General features: G+C 32.8%; 2 protein-coding genes across 2 annotated transcripts; both read right to left on the bottom strand.

The window, feature by feature from the left end:
* Nucleotides 1-1369: 1369 nt before the first annotated feature.
* On the bottom strand, nucleotides 1370-9209 carry LOC140039916 (3-hydroxyisobutyryl-CoA hydrolase, mitochondrial-like). The gene is made up of 10 exons (XM_072085509.1): nucleotides 9022-9209; nucleotides 8418-8610; nucleotides 8036-8120; nucleotides 7645-7778; nucleotides 6914-7138; nucleotides 5274-5360; nucleotides 3948-4088; nucleotides 3406-3525; nucleotides 2617-2759; nucleotides 1370-1977 (listed from the first exon to the last, which is right to left on the bottom strand). Exons 1-10 carry the CDS (start codon nucleotides 9042-9044, stop codon nucleotides 1941-1943), a joined length of 1188 nt encoding a protein of 395 aa, XP_071941610.1. The 5' UTR covers nucleotides 9045-9209; the 3' UTR covers nucleotides 1370-1940.
* Nucleotides 9210-12311: 3102 nt separating this feature from the next.
* LOC140041085 (phosphopantothenate--cysteine ligase-like) lies at nucleotides 12312-26073 on the bottom strand. Its single transcript, XM_072087471.1, has 5 exons — nucleotides 25927-26073; nucleotides 25386-25474; nucleotides 24212-24354; nucleotides 23680-23894; nucleotides 12312-13917 (listed from the first exon to the last, which is right to left on the bottom strand). Exons 1-5 carry the CDS (start codon nucleotides 26050-26052, stop codon nucleotides 13552-13554), a joined length of 939 nt encoding a protein of 312 aa, XP_071943572.1. The 5' UTR covers nucleotides 26053-26073; the 3' UTR covers nucleotides 12312-13551.
* Nucleotides 26074-27046: the final 973 nt, after the last annotated feature.

Genomic DNA, 27046 nt, shown 5'->3' with positions numbered 1-27046 from the left:
AAATTTTCGACCTTTTTATTTTTCGATAAAACTAGTTACTATAGCACAATTGACATGCGCAGAACCCATTATTCGACTCTGCGCATGTTTATTATGCTATAGTAACCATTTATGTCAAATATGGTTATGATAGCACAATTGACATGTGCAGAACCCATTATTCGTCTCTGCGCATGTTTATTATGAAATAGTAACCATTTATGTCAAAAAATAAAAGGGTCGAAAATCGGCCATTTTTCGAAAATTTCCCTGTACTATAGTACAGGGATTTTTAAAAAAATGGCAAATTTTCGACCTTTTTATTTTTCGATAAAACTGGTTACTATAGCACAATTAACATGCGCAGACCCCATTAGTCGACTCTGCGCATGTTTATTATGCAATAGTAACCATTTATGTCAAAAAATAAAAGGGTCGAAAATCGGCCATTTTTCGAAAATTTCCCTGTACTGTACAGGGATTTTTCAAAAAATGGCAAATTTTCGACCTTTTTATTTTTCGCTAAAACTAGTTACTATAGCACAATTGACATGCGCAGAACCCATTATTCGTCTCTGCGCATGTTTATTATGCAATAGTAACCATTTATGTCAAAAAATAAAAGGGTTGAAAATCGGCCATTTTTCAAAAATTGGAAATTTTCGACCTTTTTATTTTTCGATAAAACTGGTTACTATAGCACAATTGACATGCGCAGAACCCATTATTCGCCTCTGCTCATGTTTATTATGCTAATCAAAATAATATTATCTACACACGTGAAGAGCTAAAACAAGAACACGTTTTGTTTATTATCTCAAAACTTTGCTTTATGCAGTTGAGTCGTTCTTTCATGACGGGGCAGTATAGTACAAAGATTTTTTTCAAAAATGACCAAATTTCGACCCTTTTCTTTTTCGACATAACTGGGTATAAACACACTCTATAAGATGATGATAACGGAATATATGCGCATATATAGCAATATTATCGCATTATAATTTAATTTTAAAAAGTGGATATTTCGCCCATTTTTCGAAAAAATCCCTAAACTATAGTACAGGGATTTTTTTTCCAAAAATAACCAAATTTCAACCCTTTTCTTTTTCGACATAACTGGGTAAAAACACTCTATAAGATGATGATAACGCAATATATGCATATATAGCAATATTATCACATTTTTCAAAAAAATATCTGAATAGTCAATTTTCGACCCTTTAATTTTTAACATAACTGGTCAATATATCATTAACATACGAAAAGTTATGCATAACCAGTTATATAGAAAAATAGAAAGGTCGAAATTTGGATTAACTTTTTACAAATATATATTGAGGTGACCTGCACATAACACATTCGAGACAACCAAACAAAAAATTCTAGCAGGTAATTTTATGCAGTATATTTTTATTCAACGAAAAAAGAACAGATCTATTTATACAATACATTTCAATCAAGGATCAGGTATGAATATAATTTACAATAATACTGCAGCATAAAAGCACCTTTCCTATAAATGTGCAAAACATAATTTGGCTACCAACAATATGGATTGCAAGAGCAATAACACATCGTTGTTAAATTTACAATAAAAACTTAAATATATCAATTCATTTTTCCAATAAAACAACACTAAAAATCGTAATACCAATCATCTGCAAATACTCTATCATAACTGTATTTTATACTTTTAAACATAATGGTACAATTTGAAAAAAAACTATTATATAAAAAACACTGATGTCTATATTTGGCTTTAAGAGTTGCTTGAAGACTTTACTTTTGGAAAACAAGATAAGATGCGTTCCTATTTCAATAAGATAGTTTGGATGATGGCGAAGTTGGGATGATGGCGAAGTTGGGATGATGGCGTAGTTGGGATGATGGCGTAGTTGGGATGATGGCGTAGTTGGGATGATGACGTAGTGTGGATGATTGCGTAGACTTAGTGTCTAACTTCATGGTTCAAACTTTCTCTCAAGAACGTCTGGCCATCTGCAAGTGGCAGAATATTTGTATTGTACATTTGTATTGTACATTTAAAAGAATGACCGAAAATATTTCTTTTTTAATACTACAGTCAACTCTCCCAATACCAGACTCTCTGAAAACCGGAAACATTCCCAAAACCTGTCCAATAGGTCTCAAATTCATTTAAAAAATTTAAAACACATTCTGAATACTAAAATTTTCGGAGAGTCAGACATATTTTTTATTCCAATAGGTCTCAAATTCATTAAAAAAATTTAAAACACATTCTGAATACTAAAATTTTCGGAGAGTCAGACATATTTGGGCAACCCAAAGGTGTCCGGTATTGGGAGAGTTGACCGTTTTAAAATCTTTCCTATACCATAGAATATTTGAAAGTGTTTGCAAAAAATGAAATGATAATTATAATATAATAATTTCATTTGGATCACAATTAATAATCTAGGAGTACTTCTCTTTTTAAAATTCAATACAAAATTAAGTACAGAGCGTTTGCAAAACGTCGTACTTTTTTATTATACTGTATATAAGAAAGAAAATTTACTCGTAAGATATTAAATAATCTCAATTGTTCATTGGCCTCATTTTATGACACTTGAAGAGCAGCAAAAGAGACAATTGAAGTAAAAATTCATAACCTACAAAATGAGATCATTGTCCAATTGACGGAAGTGTGACTCAACCATTTCATCTGTTACTTCTTCAATTGTTTTTGGATTCCATTTTGGGTTATTATCTTTGTCGACAAGTAGAGCTCTTACACCCTCATAGAAATCATGTCCACGCTGAAATAAAAACATATTTCAAATTACAACTTTTTGATCTATTTGATTAATTTCAGTTAAGCTCTGTCTACTCTATCAAACGTTATGAACAAAAAATGTGATGTGCCCATATATGGACATGATGTCATATCACTATCATATTTGGGCATATCACTACCATATTTGGGCATATCACTACCATATTCGGGCACATCACACGTCTTGATAGTGTAGACAGAGCTTTAAACACTTGCCATTTGATTGGTCAATTATGTATTTGTGTTTTGCACGAATAGGTGAGGTGAGTCCCGTGTTCATTCTGAACGTAGGGGAATGAGCTGTTAGGAGCTCATTGTACTAAGCCTCTGCATTATGTGGTAGGGTGGCCAGTTCCTTTCCATGCCACCTTTTTTCTCCCTAGTATTTTAAACTAGGTACTCATTTACAGCTGAGTGAACTGCGAGTTGTCGGGAATGAATGAATGAATGAATGAATACAGTGTTATAAAACAAATAATGAATGTTTTGTATTTTGCATTGTTGAATAGACAACCAGTCCATCTTTCAAAACTACATTCTCTCATTATTCCACGCAAACATTTAGTATTTGTATAATGTAGTGAGCACTTCAAGAAGCTTATCAATATGAGCTATGAGAAACAACTTACTAAACACCCTTCTGCAATTCTGTACTCCATCATCAGGCAGTCTTGTAGACTGAGATCAGCGCCCTCTATGAGTTGTCGCAGCGTCACTTTCATTGATGTTGGAGACTTATGTTTTAAAATCTGTAGTAATAATTTAACATTTAAAATACATTATTATTTAAAACTCTAAAATGAAAGAAAACGTTTTTTCTAAAAATGTGAAAAGGATAAATTTGTTGGAAGGTTGACTGTACAGCAGTATTTCACAGAGCTCCACTGCATCCAATAGAACACGACATTTTTGTTATTTGTATAAAACACTGTCTCTGATTGATTGAAAGCAAGTAAAATATGTTTAGCAACACAAGTGTAAGGATTTTTCCTAATGACAAATAACAACTCCACTCACAAAGACTTGTAATAAGACTTTGTTTATGTATAGCATCCTGTGTATATGTTTGTCTTGTGAACAGGATTGCCACTTTTAAGAAGGATAGTGAATGAATTCGCTTATGGTTATCCTTGACAATTTGCCTAATTATATAAAACAAAAACGTATTTACCTGTAGTTGTTTATCTGCCCATTCTGATCCATCTTTCTCCAGATCTTTAAATATTTGTTCTAATGTATTGCCACCAAACAGCTTGTCTATTCTGTCCAAGTCTGCTTTTAAACTGAATCCTTTTTCTCTGCCAAGTTGACACTATAAAATAATTGAAATAAGGCTAATACTAAAGTAGGTTCTAGAATTCTATCAAAGTCTATAATTTATCATTTTTGTATCATCAAATCGAGACAAATTGCACATCTAGCAGATCAAGACAACTATGGTGTACTGCACACATCTGTGGATGCAATAATTTCAAACAAAATATTTAATATCCTTTTCTGCCAATTGTTTGCTATCTACTTATTTCGTTCATTATCATATATAACACAATGCAAGCATTTGCACATCATATATAACACAATGCAAGCATTTGCACATCATATATAACACAATGCAAGCATTTGCACATCATATATAACACAATGCAAGCATTTGCACATCATATATAACACAATGCAAGCATTTGCACATCATATATAACACAATGCAAGCATTTGCACATCATATATAACACAATGCAAGCATTTGCATATCATATATAACACAATGCAAGCATTTGCATATCATATATAACACAATGCAAGCATTTGCACATCATATATAACACAATGCAAGCATTTGCACATCATATATAACACAATGCAAGAATTTGCACATCATATATAACACAATGCAAGCATTTGCACATCATATATAACACAATGCAAGCATTTGCACATCATATATAACACAATGCAAGCATTTGCACATCATATATAACACAATGCAAGCATTTGCACATCATATATAACACAATGCAAGCATTTGCACATCATATATAAGACAATGCTGCAAGCATTTGCACATCATATATAACACAATGCAAGCATTTGCACATCATATATAACACAATGCAAGCATTTGCACATCATATATAACACAATGCAAGCATTTGCACATCATAAAAGTTTTGTATCACCTTGCAAAAGAATTTGGTATGCTACGTATACACAAGGTTTGTGTAAAATCCAGGGTTTTGCAAAGAGGTATAAAATGGTATTAGACTGCATATGAAAACAGTCTGCTGATTTAAAGGTCAGTATAATGATATAACAATGTACAGATCTGACATGATTAAAAAGGCTTGCCAGTATAAATGTTGTTATCATTTCTCCTATTATATTATCATTATGATACAGGATTTAGATAAAAGGGCTTGATATTTTATACTGTTTACATACATGTTTTATTTATTAGTGACAGGTCAAAGTTCAAAGTACTGATAATATTTATTCATACCTCTTTATGGTATCTGTCTAATACTGATGCTATGTCTTTCTCAACAGGATTATGTAACGCAAGCAATTCTTCTTCTAGTTGTGGTATCTAACAAAAAAAAACAAAGAACATGTTTAATTTAATTCAACTCTTCACTAAAACTATTCAAATTTTGGCCAAATGAAGTGAAATGATCCGCAGCTTAATAGTGGTCTGTATACTGGTCAACAGTAGTGGTCTGAATACTGGTCAGTAGTAGTGGTCTGAATACTGGTCAGTATTAGTGGTCTGAATACTGGTCAGTAGTAGTGGTCTGAATACTGGTCAGTATTAGTGGTCTGAATACTGGTCAGTAGTAGTGGTCTGAATACTGGTCAGTAGTAGTGGTCTGAATACTGGTCAGTAGTAGTGGTCTGAATACTGGTCAGTAGTAGTGGTCTGAATACTGGTCAGTAGTAGTGGTCTGAATACTGGTCAGTAGTAGTCGTCTGAATACTGGTCAGTAGTAGTCGTCTGAATACTGGTCAGTAGTAGTGGTCTGAATACTGGTCAGTAGTAGTCGTCTGAATACTGGTCAGTAGTAGTCGTCTGAATACTGGTCAGTAGTAGTGGTCTGAATACTGGTCAGTAGTAGTGGTCTGAATACTGGTCAGTAGTAGTGGTCTGAATACTGGTCAGTAGTAGTGGTCTGAATACTGGTCAGTATTAGTGGTCTGAATACTGGTCAGTAGTAGTGGTCTGAATACTGGTCAGTATTAGTGGTCTGAATACTGGTCAGTAGTAGTTGTCTGAATACTGGTCAGTAGTAGTCGTCTGAATACTGGTCAGTAGTAGTGGTCTGAATACTGGTCAGTAGTAGTGGTCTGAATACTGGTCAGTAGTAGTGGTCTGAATACTGGTCAGTAGTAGTGGTCTGAATACTGGTCAGTAGTAGTGGTCTGAATACTGGTCAGTAGTAGTGGTCTGAATACTGGTCAGTAGTAGTGGTCTGAATACTGGTCAGTAGTAGTGGTCTGAATACTGGTCAGTAGTAGTCATCTGAATACTGGTCAGTAGTAGTCATCTGAATACTGGTCAGTAGTAGTGGTCTGAATACTGGTCAGTATTAGTGGTCTGAATACTGGTCAGTATTAGTGGTCTGAATACTGGTCAGTATTAGTGGTCTGAATACTGGTCAGTATTAGTGGTCTGAATACTGGTCAGTAGTAGTGGTCTGAATACTGGTCAGTAGTAGTGGTCTGAATACTGGTCAGTAGTAGTGGTCTAAATACTGGTCAGTAGTGGTGGTCTGAATACTGGTCAGTAGTAGTGGTCTGAATACTGGTCAGTAGTAGTGGTCTGAATACTGGTCAGTAGTAGTGGTCTGAATACTGGTCAGTAGTAATGGTCTGGCTAACCTTTTTTACTCGCACAGATTTATAATTTACTTTACAAAGAGTCTTATGATTATGGTAGTTGGATCTGTCAACTTTGAATCTTAATTGAAATAAAAGTGAATTATTATTCAATTTTTCTATATTCCTTGTCTACCACTATCAAACTTTATGTGACAAAAAATGTGATGTGCCCATATATGGACATGATGATGTCATACCACCACCATATTTGGACACATCACACTTTCTTGTCAAACTAGTTTGATAGTGTAGACAGAGCTTTACCTTTTCTGATTCAACAAAGTGTGTTGCGACTCCAGCTTTGTAAACATCTCGTGCTTTTAACCTCATTCCAGTCAGAGAAAGAAAAATGCCTAGCCTCCCACCCAGCCTGGGCATGAAGTATCCACCTCCAACATCTGGAAAGAGACCAATACCTGTCTCTGGCATAGCAAATAACGTGCGTTCGGTCGCCACCCTGAAGCTACCATGTACCGACAGTCCTACACCCTATCATAAAGTCAAATAAAGAAATCATATTAAATCTAAAATAAAATAGACATTATATAGAAGTAAAACAATCAGTGATCTAAGCCTCCGTCTACACTATCAAACTCTATGTGACAAAAAACTGTAATGTGCCCAAAATATTATATGGGCACATCACATTTTGTTTGAGAGTTAGTTGAATAGAAAATTTGATAGTGTAGACAGAACTTAATACAAGCAGTGATCTTAGGCTCTATCTACACTATCATGTGACAAAAAAGTGTGATGTGCCCAAATATGTTAGTGATATGCACTTAATTATATGGTAGTCCAATGACATCAGCATGTCCATATATGGGCACATAACATTTTTTTGTCACATAAAGTTTGAACACAAGACAGCATATAACATATATTCATTTTTGTTAACGTGTTAGTTAAAAGAAAAACAAATTCAATCTATAACTACTTCTAGTTAGTAAACTCTAATTTGTTGACAATAGAATAATGCAAGTTGACATACTCACCCCTCCCATTGTAATACCGTCTATAAGAGCAATGTATGGTATATGTAATGTGCCAATTGCATTGTTTAAGATGTACTCTTCTCTAAAGAAAGAGCCTGCATTAGGCTCTCCTTTACTACCAGCATCTATCACAGCTGCCAGAAAAAAGAAATTTCTTTTAATAATATTAATTATGACACATGCTTGTCTCTGACGACAACAATTTTCTGAAGGTTAAAAGGCTTGAATTATTCTGTGGCCATTTAGCTGCTGTTGTATTGGGTACAAAATCAAAAATGTTTTCAAAATGATTGAACAGTGAACCATAAACAACAAACCTGTCTGGTCAATTAAAAACAGAAAACCTGACAATTGAATATTAATTACATTAACTTAATTGTTTGTTGCAAACCTTTGATATCACCACCAGCACAAAATGCCTTTTCTCCAGCACCTTTAATGATTACCATTGTAGACTTGGGATCCTCTTCCCATTCCTAAAATATAATCATTATCCAGTAGATACGAGTTAAATGTTTAGCACAGGGATACACATGGCCTGGAGTTTGCACACTAACAGTAGCCCAGTTAAACCGGTTCAGTTAAGATAAAGTAGTCCAGTTTGATATCCATATATTTTAAATGTATTAAAACATCGCTTGTGGGTAAAAAATACACAATCACTTTCAACATAATATATAATAGAGCTGCCGCCGGCGGCCTACTTTCAATTAGAGGTTCTGCACAGTATAGGAATATGATGATATAATTAATTATTATATGACATTCATTACCTTCAATTTGGGATACATCTTACGAACCATGGATAGATTGAGGGCGTTAAGTGCCTTTGGTCGGTTGAGGGTGATGATCCCTTTGCTACCTTTTTTCTCCAAGATCACTTCGTCCTCCGACGCCATTGAAGACATTTTAAGTTGGCTGCATATGATACGAGTTCGTCTAGTAGCAGACGACAGAATGTTTAACCTGCGAACAGAAAATTACATTAAAATATTTGTAAACATGAGAAAATGTACATCATCATTTATTGATTGCAGGTTTTATCACCACAGTTTAGTAAGATGTCACCCAACCTACTATTTAACTAGGCCTTCACTACACACAGTACATTTATATTTAGCCTAGATTATGAGGTCTACTGTAGGCGCTAATGATGCACCCACCACACTTTCACAAGCAGGGTTAGGCCTGGCCTAGTTGATACTACTACACTCACTCACTGAACCACCACCACCGCAGGCTTAAAGGCTTTTTTAGGCCTAGCTAGGCTAAAATAAGGCCTAGCTTAGGCCTAGCCTTATTATAGCCTAACTAACTCAGTCAGGCTAGCTAGAGAGAGGTTAAGAAAGTAGGGTGAAATTCGCCCCAAATATTTACCTTGTTAGTTGAATGAACGTCATGTTTAGAAATACATAAGTATTGTATTTTATTATACTTAATAATTGGCTTATTATGGCCTACCTACTAGGCATATTAATAATAGATAGGTAGTAAGCCTTCTGACGTTCAGTTCTCGGCTAGCCGCACACTACACTCTGTGTGTGGCACACGCACCACCACCACCGCAGCATGAGGGTCAGCCATGCAAATCACATCCGAGCATAATTCGACATACCAAAGTGGACTTCAGGTAATGTTCGAAAAACCCAAAACAGTTCGAAGATGCGGCATGGTGTATGTAGACCCTTTTGATGAAAACAAAATCGATGGAACGGTTCGGCTAAGATGAAACAATCTTGTCGCAAACACATCGTTGAAATTCGTAAGAAATGTGATGAAAAAATCCTGTCGTAAAATTGTGAAAAACACTTTCGAAATGCGTAGCCTAAAAAAATGGAAGTGATGAAAAAATCGAATTGTAAAATTATGGAAAACGCATTCGAAGAAATGCGTAAAGAAAAAAACGAATTAATAAAAAAAATCCAGTCGTAGAATTATGGAAAACTCATTCGAAGAAATGATGAAAACAAAATCGAAGTAGTGAAAAAATCCTGTCGTAGAATTAGGAAAAACTCATTCAAAGAAATGATAATGAAAAAATCGAAGTAGTGAAAAAATCCTGTCGTAGAATTAGGAAAAACTCATTCAAAGAAATGATAATGAAAAAATCGAAGTGATGAACAAATCCTGTCGTGAAATTTTAAAAAACTCATTCGAAGAAATGATGAAAACATCGAAGTGATAAACAAATCCTGTCGTAAAATTATAGAAAACTCATTCGAAGAAATGATGTAAAGAAAATCGAAGTGATGAAAAAATCCTGTCGTAAAATTATGGAAAACTCATTTAAAGAAATGATGAAAATAAAATCGAAGTAATGAACAAATCCTGTCGTAATTATGGAAAACTCAATCGAAGAAATGATAATGAAAAATCGAAGTGATGAAAAAATCTCGTCGTCGTAAAATTATAGAAAACTAATTTCGAAGCTAGAAATCATGAAAAGAAAATCGAAGTGATGAAAAAATTAATCCTGTCGTAAATTACAGATCGGTAACAATTCAAAGAAAATGTGTATAGGCCTATCGAAGTATGAAAAACAAATCGTAGAAAAAAAAACCCAAATATCACGTTATCGATGAAAACTTCTTTGTTAAAAAGATGAAGTCAAAATAAAGACTCGTTTAGAGATCGATGAAAACTAAATTTGAAGTGAGAGGTTTTTTTTTTTTATCAAACTTCGGTGTCAATCAATCAAAAGCAGAGCTTGATATTAAACTACAAAAATACGACTACGGCGTATTTCCAAAATGTATAATTTATTGAAGTGACAATTTTTAATAAATTCGCCGTGTTGATTTGTTTGTCCTAATGTATCGGTTACACGACTTTAAATACGTAATAAATGACGATCAAATGACAGGTACAGAATGTGAAATAAAACAGTGCGCTAAAAATATGAAAACGAAAATAAATCCTGCTGTGTTCTAATAAAAACAGCTGGTTGTATGTCCGCTGACTAAAGATTTTATTCTAATTCAAAAAAGTTTGGTGTGGGATTGTTATGTTCTTTAATGACTCGGATGACGCGAAATAGGCTGTTTATCAATACATGAGAAGTTGTGAATACTAATTTGCATAAAATATAATAAAGGGAAAAGTCAGAAAAAGGCCCAGGAATTTACAGTATAAAGTTTATCGAAGCTGGCGACCATCTTACGACATGTTAGTAGCCTAATTATGTGGTGTTAGTTCTTACTATGTTTGATGCTCCAAAGCTACGATGAACAAAAATATATAATATCCCAGAAATAATCCATGTGAGGAAACAACAAATCCAGTAAAATTGCAATAAGACTCATCATCAACAAGATGCGACAACAGGGCCACTCAAAATCAGCTTCCACTTGCTCGGTCACCCTCTTGAATTTTGAATAAATAAATAATAGCCTAAGCTTGTAAATTGCAATCCGGTTGAAATCAATACCTACAAAAAAATAAAAATATTAACAAATTGACAGTCTGAATTCACAAATTATTGACTAAATAATCCATAATAGTCCAGCCAGACTAACATCCAACCTCACCGACTCGCTTACCCAATTCAATCAACACGTACGAGATACGCGGTGTAATTTTATGGTAACAAAGAATAGATATGTGTTTAACCCACATGAGTCTGTAGCCTATTTAGGAGCCAATATTCTAGTATTTTAGCGTTACGACCATAAGAGAATGGAATAGCGTGGCATTAACACCACCTTTAATACCAAAAATGTCGCGCCATCTTTTTAACGTCAGAGAAAAATAAAACAACACCACCATGTGAATGGTTCGAGCTTATGCTGTTACGTAATATTTAGATTAGCATTCTATATAAACAATTTGATTGGCTACTAATATGCGAATTCATCAAATACCACATTTTGTCGCCCAGTTTTTTTACGGAATACTAATTTTAATATAATTATTATTCTATTATTAATCGTTTTATTTATTTTTCATTTTGTTATCACTAATCATAAAATATAGCTAGAATAAAAAACTTGCATTTTACACTTTTGCAAAGATATCGATGAGTCTCAAAGCCAGACACGACGATGTAGAAAAATCGAACATAAGTGAATTCCAATTTGGTATGCTAGACCATGGACTAGACAAGTACCTTTTTTCATTCGTTTGTTCGTAACGTTATCATTTTGTGTTCTATAATTTTATTATAGCTCAACGATGGGGGCGAAGTTTTTTTTTATTAAAAAATGGACTAAATGTAGCATGTCGCCCTCTTATTGTAAGAAATAGCAGCAGTAAGATCAAAGTCAGTAGAGCATAGAGATATTATGAGTAGAGAAAGGGACAAATTAAACGAAATACCTTTATTTGAAAAATCATGGGAAAAATTAATATGTTGCGCTTTGGTCACTTGGAAAAGCGCTATATAAATCCAAATTAAATAAAAAACAGTATTTAAATGTAGGTTCATTAAGTTTGATGGGGAAATAAGTAATTCATCGATCATTTGTCAAAATATTGTTCGTTTTTCAAAACAAGTTCAGGTATACCTCGATGGTTCAGGAATTGCTTGTTTGTCAAAATACGTTCATGTCTCTTTTGTCAAAAACAGTTGTTCATTGACTTACCCAGAGTGTGCCAAACACAAACTAATACATTTCATCTAAAAACACTCATTCATTTCAGAAAGATACTGTAATTTTATTTGACACAGAAACAATAATTACTGTACTGATAAATAGTGCTAAATTTAATTGTTTCATTTTTAATTAATAAACTAAATTGTGTCTTACACAAATATCATTTTGTTAATCACCCCAATTACAACCAATTGCCAATCGTTACAAAAACACTGTGAAATTTGTCTTGTTAAAAGAAGTCCTAAGAGGACAGATATAGATAACTATAATGTTAAATATACTATTAAGAGGAACTAATCTCAATTTATTACAATTTGATTAAATTTATGTTAAGATAAAAAATAGTTTTAAAAAAACCCCAAAAAGGTTTAATTTTAATGGCACTGACTCATATATTCAACTCCCCAAAACAAAACAAAAGAAGTTGAAAATTCAATAATAGCTAATAAGTGAAATACCAGGTTGTCAGATTTATCTTAACATTGTATTAAGTCAATTACTTTGCTTAGGCCTAAGTCAGTTTTCGAAATAATCTAAGCAAATATTGCATTGTGTTTCCTTAAATCTTAGTGCTGTGCTGCTTAAATATCTTCATTTAAATAAAAAAACTGATAACTGAAAATTTAAAACATAAACTTTCTCTGTAAGATCCCTGCAATATTGTATGTAACAATGTAAATATATATTGCTGAATAAATGTGAATTTGAATCCCATTAAAAACATAAATTAATATGCAACCATGTACCCTAAAATGAACCCTTTGACAATAAATAATAATAATATTTATGGATCCTCATAATCATGTAGTTTTCCAGTTTTTTGCGCCTGTGCTGACTTATATTCTTATTATTTATTTTTAATTCCAATATTTGTTTTTCTACTGCTTGGAGTCACTTCAGGACACACTGCCATCATACAACAAACAAACCGTAACAGAACTAAGCATAACATTTTTTGTTTGTTTCAATGATGCAGTGTCTCTTTAATTCTTTAAACTCTTTGTTAAATCAGACTGCCTGTGACGTATGTTATCTGCTATATTTTTCAACCACCACCATTTAAACTTTTTTTAATTTTAATTTTAACTGGTGGCCATGCCTTAAAGTTTGTTTAACAAACTTATTTTGGCCTCCATCCACACACCACCTTATCCTAATTTTGTTATTTCAGTTATCGAATACTATATTATTTAACATGTGATTGTATTTATTTGTGTGTGGAAAACCAATAAAACAAACAAACAAACAATATTTCAGTGTAGCAAAATATGTCGTATACTGTACAGTGCAGTAGTATTCACAGTAGTCCTGTGGTTTACACCTCAGTTCCCTTATAATAATGCGTATGTCGTATACATATATCTCTGATTAGTTTCTGTTCAATATCTTTCTTTTCTTTTTGTTCATCGTCACTAAGTAAAAGTTCTTTTTGTTCTTCTTTTGTCACCACGACAACTCTGTATCGTCTTTCGTGTAAAATGTTTGCAATCACGAGTTGATGACCATATTTGGTAAGAGCGCCAAGCGCTTTGTCCATTAATATAGCTTCGTCCGTTTCTAGTTTGAAAGTAACTACAAAAGCTTGAGGTGACCATTTAGTGACCAGAGCTCTTAGAAACTTGGGCACCTGATGTAAGGCCAGTTCAAGCGGCCCTGTGGATGACTGTATCTTGTGTTTTTGCTGAAAAGATAGGAAAAGAAATGCTGTTTTACTTGTACTCATCTACACGTCTAAAGCTCTGTCCACACTATCAAACTTTATGTGACAACAAAATTTGATATGCCCAAATATGGATGTTATATCACTATTATATTTGGACATATCACTACCATATTTGGGCACATCACACTTTTTTTGTCAAACTAGTTTGATAGTGTATACACAGCTTTAGAAAAGTATATGCATATGCGAAAATCTATCGATAGATAATATTCTTGTTGCTTGTGTTTGCAAACATATGCTCCATAACTTATGTATTGTAGATGGAGAAGTATTCTATATATTTAAGCTTAGAGTTTGCAGATTTTCTTTTTTTCCTTTTCTGTTTGTATATTGATGAAATATTTCCGAAATAAAAGAAATTTATTGATTCAAATATGAGCTTAAAACGAAGATGCCTCATATTTAAACCAATCTAAAAGTCAATCTGGCATACATAATCAGTGTACGCTAGCAACCATGTGATATACATGTGAATATTAAACCAACTGCATAAGCAGCAATATTGCATGCATAGTACACGTGTGTGTCATGATAGTCTTCAACCATCGTACACTTTTTTAGAACTGTCTATTAATAGTATTTTTCCAACAGCCTGTAGGCCCTATGTTAGTTTCTACAGGAAATTAGATAGTACTTTTTTCTAAATTATATTAAAATGTTTTTGCTAGTTAATATTTAATATTTTCCCCTTAAAAAAATAATTTCTAAACAATTTTTTGGTTAAATTAACACTTTAATGTCACACAATATCGGTTTTTTACCTTTTACCAAAAAAGTTATCGGAAATAAATATTTACCTGAAAAAACACAATTTAAAGAAAAGATTGTCAACAGGAATTTAAAAATAGCAACCGTATTCAACAAAACAGTGAATTAGTTCTTTAGAGCAATTTTTTAAATTTGACTTACTGTGTAAAGCTCTGTCTACACTATCAAACTAGTTTGACAAAAAAGCATGGCCCAAATATGGTAGTGACATCATCATGTCTATATATGATTATGCCGGCAATATCAAAGACTACATCGACACATCCAACAACAACAGGTGGCATACTAATGCTAAACAAAAACGGATTAGACGTGGTAACCGTAAAAATATTAACACTAATACTAACTCTAACATTGGCATAAATATTGCATTCAATAATGTTAACAGAATCAAAAACAAATTATATGAAATTAAGAATTTTTTAATTAATTGTAAAATTGACATATTTGGTATTGCCGAAACTTTTCTTAAATCAAATGAGTCTATAAGGATAAATGGTTTTAAATGGTATGGTAAAAATAGAGTAGGAAAAGGGTGAGGGGGTATTGGCCTACTTGTCTCAGATAAAGTAACTGTTTTAGATGATAATCTTTATGATTCGTTTTGTGATGACATTGAGAGATGTTGGATTCGTGTTAAAATTTGTGATAAATTGCTTAATATTGCTGTGGTATATTTTCCAGTAGAGGGGTCTAATCCTGACCTTGCTGATGAACTATATAACCAACTACTCTCTGAAATAATTCAAATTGAAAATGAAGTTGAAAATTGTGACCCACTTATCTTAATTGTAGGCGATTTTAATGGCAGAATAGGTAATAATGTAAGTAATGGTGATCCCATAATTAATTCTAATGGAGAGCGTTTGATAAATTTTAGTATTGACACAGGGCTAAATATTCTAAACTGCTCACAAAAATGTTTTGGAAAGATAACTTGGTTTAGACACCCACACTCAAGCTGCATTGATTATGTGCTTTCCTCGTGTAGTGTCGATAAATTTATACATTAAATGGTCATTGATGAGGAAAGAAACTACCACATGGGTAGTGACCATAATGTGCTACTAGCCTATCTTAAATTTGAATATAATACTAATGTAAAAAATTCGAATGATAATAAACGACAAGTTTGGAATATTAAAAGCGATCAAGACTGGTCTGCTTACAAAAATTCAATTATTGATAAATTTGACAACATTTGGTTTAATAATAACCTTGAGGATATTAGTGATATAAATTATGGTTGGGAAAAATGGAAAGATACTCTTTTTTCAGTTACTAATAATACAATTGGCTTTAAGGATGTTAAAATCAAAAGTAAACAATGGTGGAATAAGACAATAGACACTGCCATTCAAGAACGTAAACGTGCTTGTAAGGAGCATCGTGCATGGTCTAAACATAATAGGACAGATCTTGATAAGGGGGATGCTTTATGGAAGGATTATAAAATGAAAAAAACTCAAGCGAAAAATTTAATAAAAAATAAAATGATGCAATTGAAAGTTGACAAAAGTGTTGCCATAGCGAAAGCAGGTGGTCAGAGTTCTAAAGACTTTTGGAACGAATTAAGGGGTCCTAAGAAGGTAATTGTTCCTTCTAACCTAAAAATTCCCGACTCTACACAAGTTACCTCAGACAAACAGGTTATGGCTAACTTGATTAAAATTTATTGGAGTAACTTGGGTAATCAAACTGGTGTCAATACTTATAATGATATAGTTATCAATAGTCATGTTTCTGATGTTAGGGAAAATTATATAAATTATGTTAATGATGATCCACAAAAAGTACTGGATGATATAAGAATTTCATTTGAAGATGTTAAAAGTTCAATACTTCGTTCTAAAAACAATAAAGCACCTGGTGTTGATGGCATCACTAACGAATTGTTAAAGAACGGAGGTGACTGCCTTATTAGGTCACTTACATATCTTTTTAACTATTTTGTTAAATCAGAGAATATTCCCACCGAGTGTGGAATAAAGGGATCATTATACCTATCCATAAAAAAGGTAGCAAGAACGATTTAAATAACTATAGAGGTATCACATTATCATTATGTGTTGCTAAAATTTTCAATCGTATTATTTGTGATCGTATCTCAGAATTTCTTGAGAGTAATAGTATTCTTACGGAAATCTAGGGAGGCTTTAGGAAAAATCATAGATGTGAGGACCACATATTTACACTTAAAAGCATATTGGCTATGCGAAATGCGGAAAATAAGTTAACATACTTAGCCTTCCTGGATTTCCGTAAGGCTTTTGACACGGTTTGGCGTAATGGCCTTTTGTCAATAGCATGGAATACTGGTATCCGTGGTAAAGTCTGGAAAATTATTGATAAACTTTATACAAATGTCAAATGTAATGTTAAGTTTGGTGATATTGTAACTGATTATTTTGATGTCGATGAAGGGGTTAAGCAAGGCTGCGTATTATCACCGACCTTATTCTGTATTTTTATAAATGAACTCTCCAAAATGTTATATAATGAAAATGTCGGATGTCATACTTTAGGCACAAAAATTAGCTGTCTTTTTTGGGCTGACGACGTTGTCTTGATTGCTAAAGATGAAAATGATCTGGAGAAAATGTTATCTATCGCTGGAATTTTCTCCAAAAAATGGAAACTTAACTTTAATTATGACAAATCAAATGTTGTGGTTGTTGGTAAACGTACTAATAAAACTAAACAATGGCCTCTTGTAAACCACTTCATCAAAGAAGTAGATTGTTACAAATACTTGGGAGTGAATATTTCAAGAAACTTCTCCGAAAGTATACATGTTAATGATGTAGTTATTATATAATTGGATATATCAAGTCCATTATTAATGAGCAAGAAGATTTTAATAGGATTTATTTTGGTAATATCTTGTGGAAAACTATAGCACTACCTTCACTTGTGCAATATCAGCTTATTGTGCCAGTGATTACAAAAAAATCGAAAACATTCAGCTACAAATGGCTAAAACACTACTAAAAGCACCGAGGAACACGCCATCATTGGCTCTGTTGGGTGACTTAGGATGGGATAGCATTGAAAATACCCATAATGAAATAAAAATTAAATATTTTGACAGGCTTATCAACTTAGAAGCCCATCGTTGGCCAAAGCTGCTGTTGCATGCATTATTTACCTTGCATGACAATAATGTTAATACTAGAATTTAATTCGTCACTTTGACGAATTATAGGTGATCATTTTTATCATTTTAATAAAATTAACATTTGTTAAACATGCATGTACGTTAACATACGATCGTTAAAAGTTGATGTACGCCATCCTATGACATGATGCATATACACTTATAGTGCTGAGCTCTACCTATTATGTGTCATACAATATGTACAGTATATACTGTATATCTATATACAGTGTAGCATAGGTGAAATTACGGGACTCATATCGTGTTCTAATTTTTTGGTATGATGGAATTTTCAAAATAAACTCGAAGATGACGATTTCGAAAGATAATGAATTGAACAAATAAATATAAGGATTGGAAGAAAATTTGACACGTAGAAGCGCAATGCGCGGTCTTTGAAATTTGTATAACTTTGACTAAAGAAATTTAAAAACTACTTTTTAACTTCAACTGGCCATATGATAACATCACAACATCCGATAGGCTTAATTTTATATGAATTCATATCTACATTTCATCAGCTTTCATAATAAGTTATAATCTTCAAGGTCACCTTTAATTCTGAAGAGCTATAAGATATTCAAATGTATGGTGTAGCTGAAATTACACGACCTAGGTTATTCAAGTTTTTACGCGTGATGACGTCATCAAAATAAAAATGTTGACAACTCATTAGAAGAATAATTAATTGAGTAAGCACATACTAAAAGTTGTGCGAAAATCGGGCTCAAATAACGGAGATGCGCTCTATTGAATGTGATAACCCACACAAAAAGATAAAAATTCCTAATTTTTAAATTCAAGTGGCCATTTGATGACGTCATACCATTTTGTACGTCTAATGTGTATATACATTTGTATCTACAACTTATTGGCTTCCATAATAAGTTAAAAAAATTGGGGGTCATCTGCCATTCTGAAGAGTTATATTCATTTTAAAAAGTCCTTATTTTTTACCATTTTTAGCACTTTTGTACAATTAGTGTGCGCATTTTGTCATTTTTAACGTGCTCGTATAGCGTTATTTTAAGTCGGAATGGACTCAAAATTGGTGAATGTACTAAGGATTGTGAGTAGAATGTGATTTATACATCAAATTTTATTTTTTTACGCATTTTAAGAAACGTGCGCACAAAAACGCATTTTTGCGCAGTAATTTTTTGAAACGCGCAAATGGCCTAATTCATGCTCTAAATTGATCAAAACCTAATTTTGCGCGTTTTAAATTTTTAATGCGCGATTTCACGTGCATGACCTTGAAATGCGCAACTTTTTATTTGATAATATTTTTACCCTTGACCTGAAGTTTACCTGTAGTGAATTTCATTAATATGTCATAATGAGTTATGGAGATATGATTGATAATGTGATTTCACAAAATGGCGTATAAATGACGTCACGGATGAGTGATCACGCTGGAAAGCTGATTAGGATTAAGTTATATTATTTGAAAGATATTCTGAAATTTTGGTAATCATTGACATTAAAGCCCCATTCCCTACGTTTTTTAGATCTAATTTAAGATCACAAACTATATTTAATGTAAAAATAATACTATATGGTCCTATTGCGATAACTTTTTTCGTCTTTAAACGGTTAAAAATGTGAAAAATAAGTCGATTCTAATAATTATAGCGGCTCGCTATAAATCCCAAAATGCATTGCGCGCGGATTGATATTTTTGTTTTTCACCTGTAATTCGCCCACTTTTCGATCGATCGTGAGGCCAAAACAAATGGAAGACTCCTAACTTTTCAGCGAAAATACCGGGTTTTCCCCAATTTGTATCAACGGAGTCTTGCAAAAATAGAAAGACAATTAATGCAGCAACTATACAACGTCAGGCTAGGTATATAGCTCGCGTACGATGTTCGTACGTTACCGATGTTTACCAGCTAGGCCTACAAAACTAAGCCTAGCTAGGCTAGGCCTAAGACCGTCCACGAGAGGTCGATCGCCGCGAGCTACTTAGGTAGTGCATTGTTTCTCACTTTTTATCATAATTTACCATAAAACGTACATTTAAGACAAGGAATGACATGGTTTAATGTTTTTAAAGTGATATATATGTATTATTTTCCAAAAAACGTCCAAAATTGCAGGGAAGGGGTCTTTAAACTTTTTGAGATAATTGTTACACAAAATAGTGTACAGAAACAATAAAAAGAAAAAAAATAATAATAATAATAATAATAAAGATTTCATACAATAACAATAGGTGATCATTTTTTTCTAAATGATCACCTAATAAAATGGCGATGGTTAAACTCAATTAAAAGTATTCTGAATAATACTGGATTTAATCATGTATTTTCAAATAACATACCTATAGATTCAGCATGGTTTAAATCTTTTAAGTGTGTTAATCGTCAAATGTATGAATTGGATTGGTTTAATAAAAGCTGTACCAAACTATCATTATCACTTTATGTTAAATTTAAGTTAGAAAATTATCTTACTGTTAAAACTGATTTTCATGGTGCTCAATTGAAATTTAAGGCAAGGTCAAATACTCTTCAACTTGAAAGTAGATTAAGTAAATGGGATATGAATAATACTGGTAATTGTATGTTATGTAAGGATGAACCTGAAGATTTATATCATTTTATGTTAAATTGTAAAGTACTACAAGTGCGAATTTCAGAATTTGAATGCTTGGAACAAAACCTTAATGATTCTGGTCTTTCAGATCTATGGAATTCACCGTCTCCAGTTAAATAATTCAGAGGTTATCTTAATGATTATACTTGGTGGTGATTGTTCTGTTCTCATTCCAACAATGTCGATTAATGGTAAACAAAGCCCATGACATTCTTGATAAATTCTGCAAATCATATCTTAAGAAAGCATGGGCCTTTAGACAACGTATAAAGTCTAACATTATCGAATGATTTTTTATATTTTTTATTGTATGTAAGTTGGTTTAGTTATCTTACTTCTTTGTTCTATGTTCTTTTTCTTTTTTTTTTATATCAATTCTGTTTACAGTCATCAAATAATTCACCACAGCTGAAATAATTTAATCTATGCTTTCCTGTTTATTGATGTCCCTAATTTGGGTTCCTATTGTTCCTTATTATTTTTGCTGGTAGACACTGTGTATCAAGAATGTGTATATCTTAACATAGATTCTAAGTACTGTATATTCCTTTGTTCATATACTAATTGATATGCTAATTTAGTGTCCAAGCTTATGTATGTGGGTTGCATTTAATTGGTTTTAGTATTACAGTTTATTTTTAATTTGGTTTTATCGAACTTCCGTTTTATCTGAGTATTATCTGTTTTAATCTAGTCTATCTTTATTTTTATACTCATATATTTTTATATTGTATGTTTAATTGTTTTAAGGATGCACCATTATTATGTGTGCCGCTGTTCAAAAAGCGTTTTCCAAATAAATTATTATTATTATTATTATTATATGGGCAAATCACATTTTTTTGTCACATAAAGTTTGATAGTGTAGACAAGGCTTTAAACAAGGTTTTATACAACTAAAGTATATAAATCTGGGAATTTTATAAATTGTATAAGCTAAGTAACTAATATTAATAAATAAAAGATGTGTTTTTAATGATACATCTGGTTATCATAAGGTAGTGTGAATGACTGGTATTACTAATGAAAGGTGCTTGAGTTTAAACAACAATAGGACAATATTGACAGATCAGGAAATAAGCCTTATGGTGATCTTAAGAGGTAAACCTACGAGAAGAGCGGAGAAAATTGAATTTCCTCTGACAACAGACTGTTGATCATTACTACTCTACTGAGTAATGAGTATAAGCTGGGGTTGGGGCAGAGGACACCTAATCCTCAATTAATTGGGTCATGTCCTCTAAAAACCTACTATAGAATGACCATGGCCTTAAATTGTGTTAAGCTTATACTTATCATTAGCTGACCATTAATTATAAATTAATAGGGTCACTTGCATGTCCAGTATTCTAACTAAGGGTATGTTCAGACTCACAGAGTTACGGTGGAGTTATGTAAGCGGCGTACATATTTTTGTGTCTGAACCATGCCACGGATTAGCGTTAGGAAGCTGTTAATCCGCGCCAGTGGTGTTAATAACTCTAGCGGGAGAGGGTAGATTTCATAACGCTAATCCAGTGATGCATCAGTGATTTTAACCTTAACCAATGAAAATACATGACCACGATTAGCATGATACGACAGCGAAATAGCTATGTCAAATGTATTTTCAGGTTCAGATTTTAAAGAACAGTAAAGTTGGCGTCAGTAATATGATATTTTCATAAATTAAATCAATTAATCAGATAATTGTCCATGTAATAATTACGTTTTAAATTATTTTGAATTAAAATGCAATTCTACAAGTAGTAAGAACAAATCAGTATATTTGAAAGTAAACATTATATAAATAAAAATAAAAAAAACAATGTAAAGGATGTAAACTTTCATGCATTGTCATGAATGTATACATATAGTTCTATCTGCTTTGACCTGATCAGAGTGTTTTAAACGCAAGGCATTGGAATGTTGATCGTTGTCTGAACACCTTGGCTTTTAACGCCACGGATTACCGTACGCCTTGCGTAGATAACTCCACCGTAACTCCGTGAGTCTGAACATACCCTTATATAGGGTAGACCATGGAGTTACTCCATGGGTAGACCATCAATCAAAATATTATTATCAAAGCTAGTTTTACAAAAATGTGTGATATGCCCAAATATGGTATTGATAAGCTTAAATATGGTAGTGATATGACATCATCATGTCCATACATGGGCACATTTTTTTGTCACATTTTTTTAAAATTTCAGGGTCCTTATTCAGTGCATAAAATTGTGAAGAAATCAATGTAAGTCTGGAAGGAATTGGCATTAAAATGTCTCTTTTCTATCAAATTGCGATTTATTGGAAAAAAGAAATCGCAATTTCATGGTAAAAATTGTCAGTTTGACAAATACAAGTACATACAAGAAATAAACAGGATACATTTAAACACATAATTATGAAAATCAAATTAAAAAAAAAAGAATTAGTCTAAATCTGTTTACTCATAAGACTCACAGCCAAATGTTTATCTTTTTCTAAGAACAGTATGATGTATATAAACTCACGAGATAACGTCCTTAACAAGAATATTATTGAGGGGATGTAGACGGCTCAGGATTTGGTCATTGAATCGTGTTAATAACTTAAAACAAGAACATATTGAGAGGATGCCGCCTTAGTCTGTGCATTGCAGGATCTTATAATTGAGGTCAAGCTTAGCATCTAAACCACAAAACGAATTAAATTTAATCATTTTGGGATTTTTTTCAAAAGTAACAGGATAGCAACTTACTACATTTTAATTTGCATTTATTTTTTATTTCATAATCTAATTATTTATTATTCAAAAAAACTTTGAAAAATTAGATAAAAAAATCCCCAAATAATTTGAACGTGACTGCATACAGGTAGTTGAAATTAGCAATCCTACCTACAGTATATTACTATATGCAGCATTGTCTCAGGGGATTTTCGCAAATTTTCCCTCAAATTGTAATGCAAAAGATAGGACATCCAATTAAGCTCAGCCCTTCATTTCACCATTTTAATGCACCTCCCATCCCTATTTCAAAATCCTGGATCAGCCACTGTACTGTTCTATTGAACCATACACTGCTGTACACTAGGCACCCACTGTATCTTTTTAATATCAAAAACTGCTATGACATTTTCACGTTTACAAACACTCTCACATTTATTCCATACATTTATTAATATTCACAAACTAAAAATAAAATATGTTAAACCATATTTCATTTTCTTACCATATGAGTTAGTGGAATGTAGAAATCTGACACCGCAGCTGCAAGGTAGAACATAGCGGATGAACCCAGTACATGCACTGCTTCGCTAGATGCTTTCAACAAGGCAATGTAATCAACAAGACTATGATAGCTAACTTCTAGCAGCCTCCCTGCGTCCTTTGATGTGTGGTAGGCCTGAACAATGGTGGCCAGATCAGGCATCTTAGTCGAATCAACTGAAACATAAAATCAATATTTTCAAATCATTTGTCAGGAGTGCCCACTTATGAAATGATAGCAACCATAATGTTTATTGCAAATAGGTTAATTTCGCGAGGAACGTCATTGCGCAATGCATGATAAGAAGGGTTTCGGAGAAAACGTCACGGCGAGTACGTACAAACAACAAATCATGTACGAACACGTCATGACATTTGCTTCCAAATCCTTCCCACCATGCGTCATGCACGCTATTTGCGATAAACCTTATTTTTGTGAGACAGATAATATTGGTACTATTTTACTTTGTTGCCTATATCAACATTTGTCTTACCTTGTACAGTAGAGCCATTTCTGCATTCTTTACTAATTGTTAACAGATCCAAAACATTTCCTACTTTAAAGTGTCTACTATAGGGTCTCAGAGATCCCTGTCGGTATAAGAATATGACGCCATAGCCTTCTGATAAAAAATATCTGATAAATTTTGTTGAGGAATAATCTTTTGATAATATAAAATCTGATGGTATAAAGTTGTTAACTTTAAAACTATTTAACTTAAAAAATATAACCCCATAGCCTTCTGATAGAATGTATCTAAAGCTCTGTCCACACTATTAAACTTTATGAATGAAAAAAAAAATGTAATGTGCCCATATGGGCATGATGATGTCATATCACTACCGTATTTGGGCACATCAAACTTTTTTTCTTCAAACTAGTTTGATAGTGTGGACAGAGCTTTAAATATGTTGTTGAGAGGAATAATCTTTAAATATGAAGTTGTTAACCTCCTTAGAATAACCTGTAATTTAAAACAAAATTTCTGACAATTGTGGTTGGATAGGATGTCATCATATATCGACCGCAGTCGACCATCTTCATCAATCAGACATCAGCATAGCTAGAAGTTTTGCGGTCCTCCATGACACAAGCAAGTTCAGATATATTTCCTAAGCTGTTATCCTCAAGAAGGACCTTGACGTATGTTTTGTTTTGTGCACCTGATAATCCATGTTTGGGTTCCCGAGCAGAAATCTGCTTGCTGCGTTTTCTGTGTGACGATTAAATTGGCCGGCAGCACCCAATCTGCGGTGTCTTATTTTAAAGATGACTTTTGGAATACGATGTAAGAATGTTGGTTGGAAGAAATTTAAACTGTGATGACTCCACCAAACTTGCTGAGTACAGCAAGTATATCATACAATATATATGGAAATTGTATTATGGTATACTGCCTTATTTATTTATTTACTTATTTATTTATTTACTTATTTATTCACTGCTTTTATGTTTATTATTGCCTTATTTTCTAAGATTGTTTATTACAGTAATGGGCCGAATCGTCTAAGGGCCGAATCGTTCTGGAACCATTTATTACAGTAGCTTATTACAGATCTATGCTCTGCACAGATCTTATGTATCCTCCATTTCCTTGGTTGTAGTAGTTGTAGTATGTGGAAAATGAATTGAATTAAAGTATCTGTGTACTACTAATACAAGGATACTCGGCAGATGCAGCGCCACGGTGCCCACTACTAAAGTTCTCAATATACCGAACAGCTTGACTTTCCAATGGAATTGCTGTTCCTCCAGACTGTTGAGAAATTTAAAATATTTTGACATAATAAACAAAGAACTTGAGTTATTGCTTAGTTAGGTATGGGCCCTAGAGAGAATAAATTAAATAAATTATACCTTATTTTGAGATTGTCAATCATCATTACATTTTTGTAGACTAGATAGAGACGAAGAGTGTAAACATTTTCTTTGCAATAACAATATAATTAGCAAACCATTAATATAATTATATTTTGACATTGACCAGGAGTTTTAAATAAACAGAATTGCTATTCAGTTTAATATAGCCGGACGTGACATTAGACACAACAAATTTTTTTGGCTAGGCCCATCAGGTCTCTCTTGGTAACAACACTATCAGCAACCAGGCCGTTACCCCTCGCCACCCGTTCACCATGTGTACTGCTTGTATTATGTGGCCCCTAATACTAGCCTAGGCCTAGCTTAGAATCGGTAAAACTAACTTACAGTAACTAAAACAATCTTATTCTTTTGTGCATAATGCGTAGAAGCAAATGTTTGGATTTCACTTATATCTTTGGAATATTTATTTGGACAATAGCCATTGTCTTTAAAAAACGATTCTAAATTCATTCCATCGACGTTCGTCTCTGCTGCTGCTCTGCTGATTTTGTTTTTGTTGTTGGTTTCGTCCGGTTGCATTGCATGATGCCGATATCCTTTTTGCGGATATCTCTGCGCATGTTTCGTACCGTTTTTGGAACATTAAAGATGTATTGTCCCCCTCCCCCCACAGAAAAAAAAATTGTTTAATTTTTTTATTTTTTTTTAATAGGATGCCATTTCAATGTCACATAATAGTTATTCACTTTGACCAAAAATTGGACCAAAACTTTTACCTGAAAAAACTGTAAAGGAAAAACATAGTCAAATTGGCTGTCAGCCAATCAATGGGGTTTTGGATAACTGAAACGTTACTTTTTTCTGTTTTTTTTTAAACTTTGTTAAAACTAAAAATTGCCTATTCAAAGTCTGATTTTATTAATCTTCATTTTTTGTGTTTTTGGTGTACAATACCTTTAACTGAAGTACAAGCTACAGTATTTTCTCCCATAAATAGGAGATAATGAGATATGCGTTTAAAGAGAAACGTCACAAGAACAAGTGGTTAAATATATGGAATAGGCCTAGTCATAATCAATATCATCACCATGAATAATTTCTTCATTCAGTATCTTTCATCATCACCGATGAATCAATTATCCTTACAAGTCGGGAACGTAAACAAAATTAAAAACACACATAATATCTCATCTTTTGGTCTTTTTATTGTATAAATTATCATATACAGCAACACCTCGATACGAGATATATAAACACTGAATCAATCACTTTCAGTTAAGAACACTTTTTTTAGAATTAAAACATGCTTTCAGTCACAATCTGAATAACAACTTTTTTATATTATATGTATTTTTTTTATATTATCATCCATGTATTATACTAGCTATAATATTTTTTTTAAACCAAAAAAAGCTATATTTTTAACTATAGTAACTTAAACAACAGCTGAACTAATAATATTATATTAAAACCACGAGGAATTAATAATTACTACATTATTACA

This window comes from Antedon mediterranea, chromosome 2 (genome assembly GCF_964355755.1).
Source record: "Antedon mediterranea chromosome 2, ecAntMedi1.1, whole genome shotgun sequence".
NCBI lineage: Eukaryota > Metazoa > Echinodermata > Crinoidea > Comatulida > Antedonidae > Antedon > Antedon mediterranea.
This window is presented reverse-complemented; position numbering and strand designations above follow the sequence as displayed.

What these genes read in the sequence shown, in the direction of transcription:
- LOC140039916 (XM_072085509.1), bottom strand. Translation starts at nt 9,044, where the DNA reads ATGACGTTCATTCAACTAACAAG. An exon ending in ACTTTGTTGAATCAGAAAAG is followed by an intron (nt 5,361 to 6,913) that starts GTAAAGCTCTGT and finishes TTTTTTTGTTAG; the next exon opens with ATACCACAACTAGAAGAAGA. An exon ending in GGGCAGATAAACAACTACAG is followed by an intron (nt 3,526 to 3,947) that starts GTAAATACGTTT and finishes TTATTACTACAG; the next exon opens with ATTTTAAAACATAAGTCTCC.
- LOC140041085 (XM_072087471.1), bottom strand. Translation starts at nt 26,052, where the DNA reads ATGAATTTAGAATCGTTTTTTAAAGACAATGGCTATTGTCCAAATAAA. An exon ending in CGTGGCGCTGCATCTGCCGA is followed by an intron (nt 24,355 to 25,385) that starts GTATCCTTGTAT and finishes AAAATTTATCAG; the next exon opens with ATATTTTTTATCAGAAGGCT. An exon ending in ACATTCCACTAACTCATATG is followed by an intron (nt 13,918 to 23,679) that starts GTAAGAAAATGA and finishes CTATCTTTTCAG; the next exon opens with CAAAAACACAAGATACAGTC.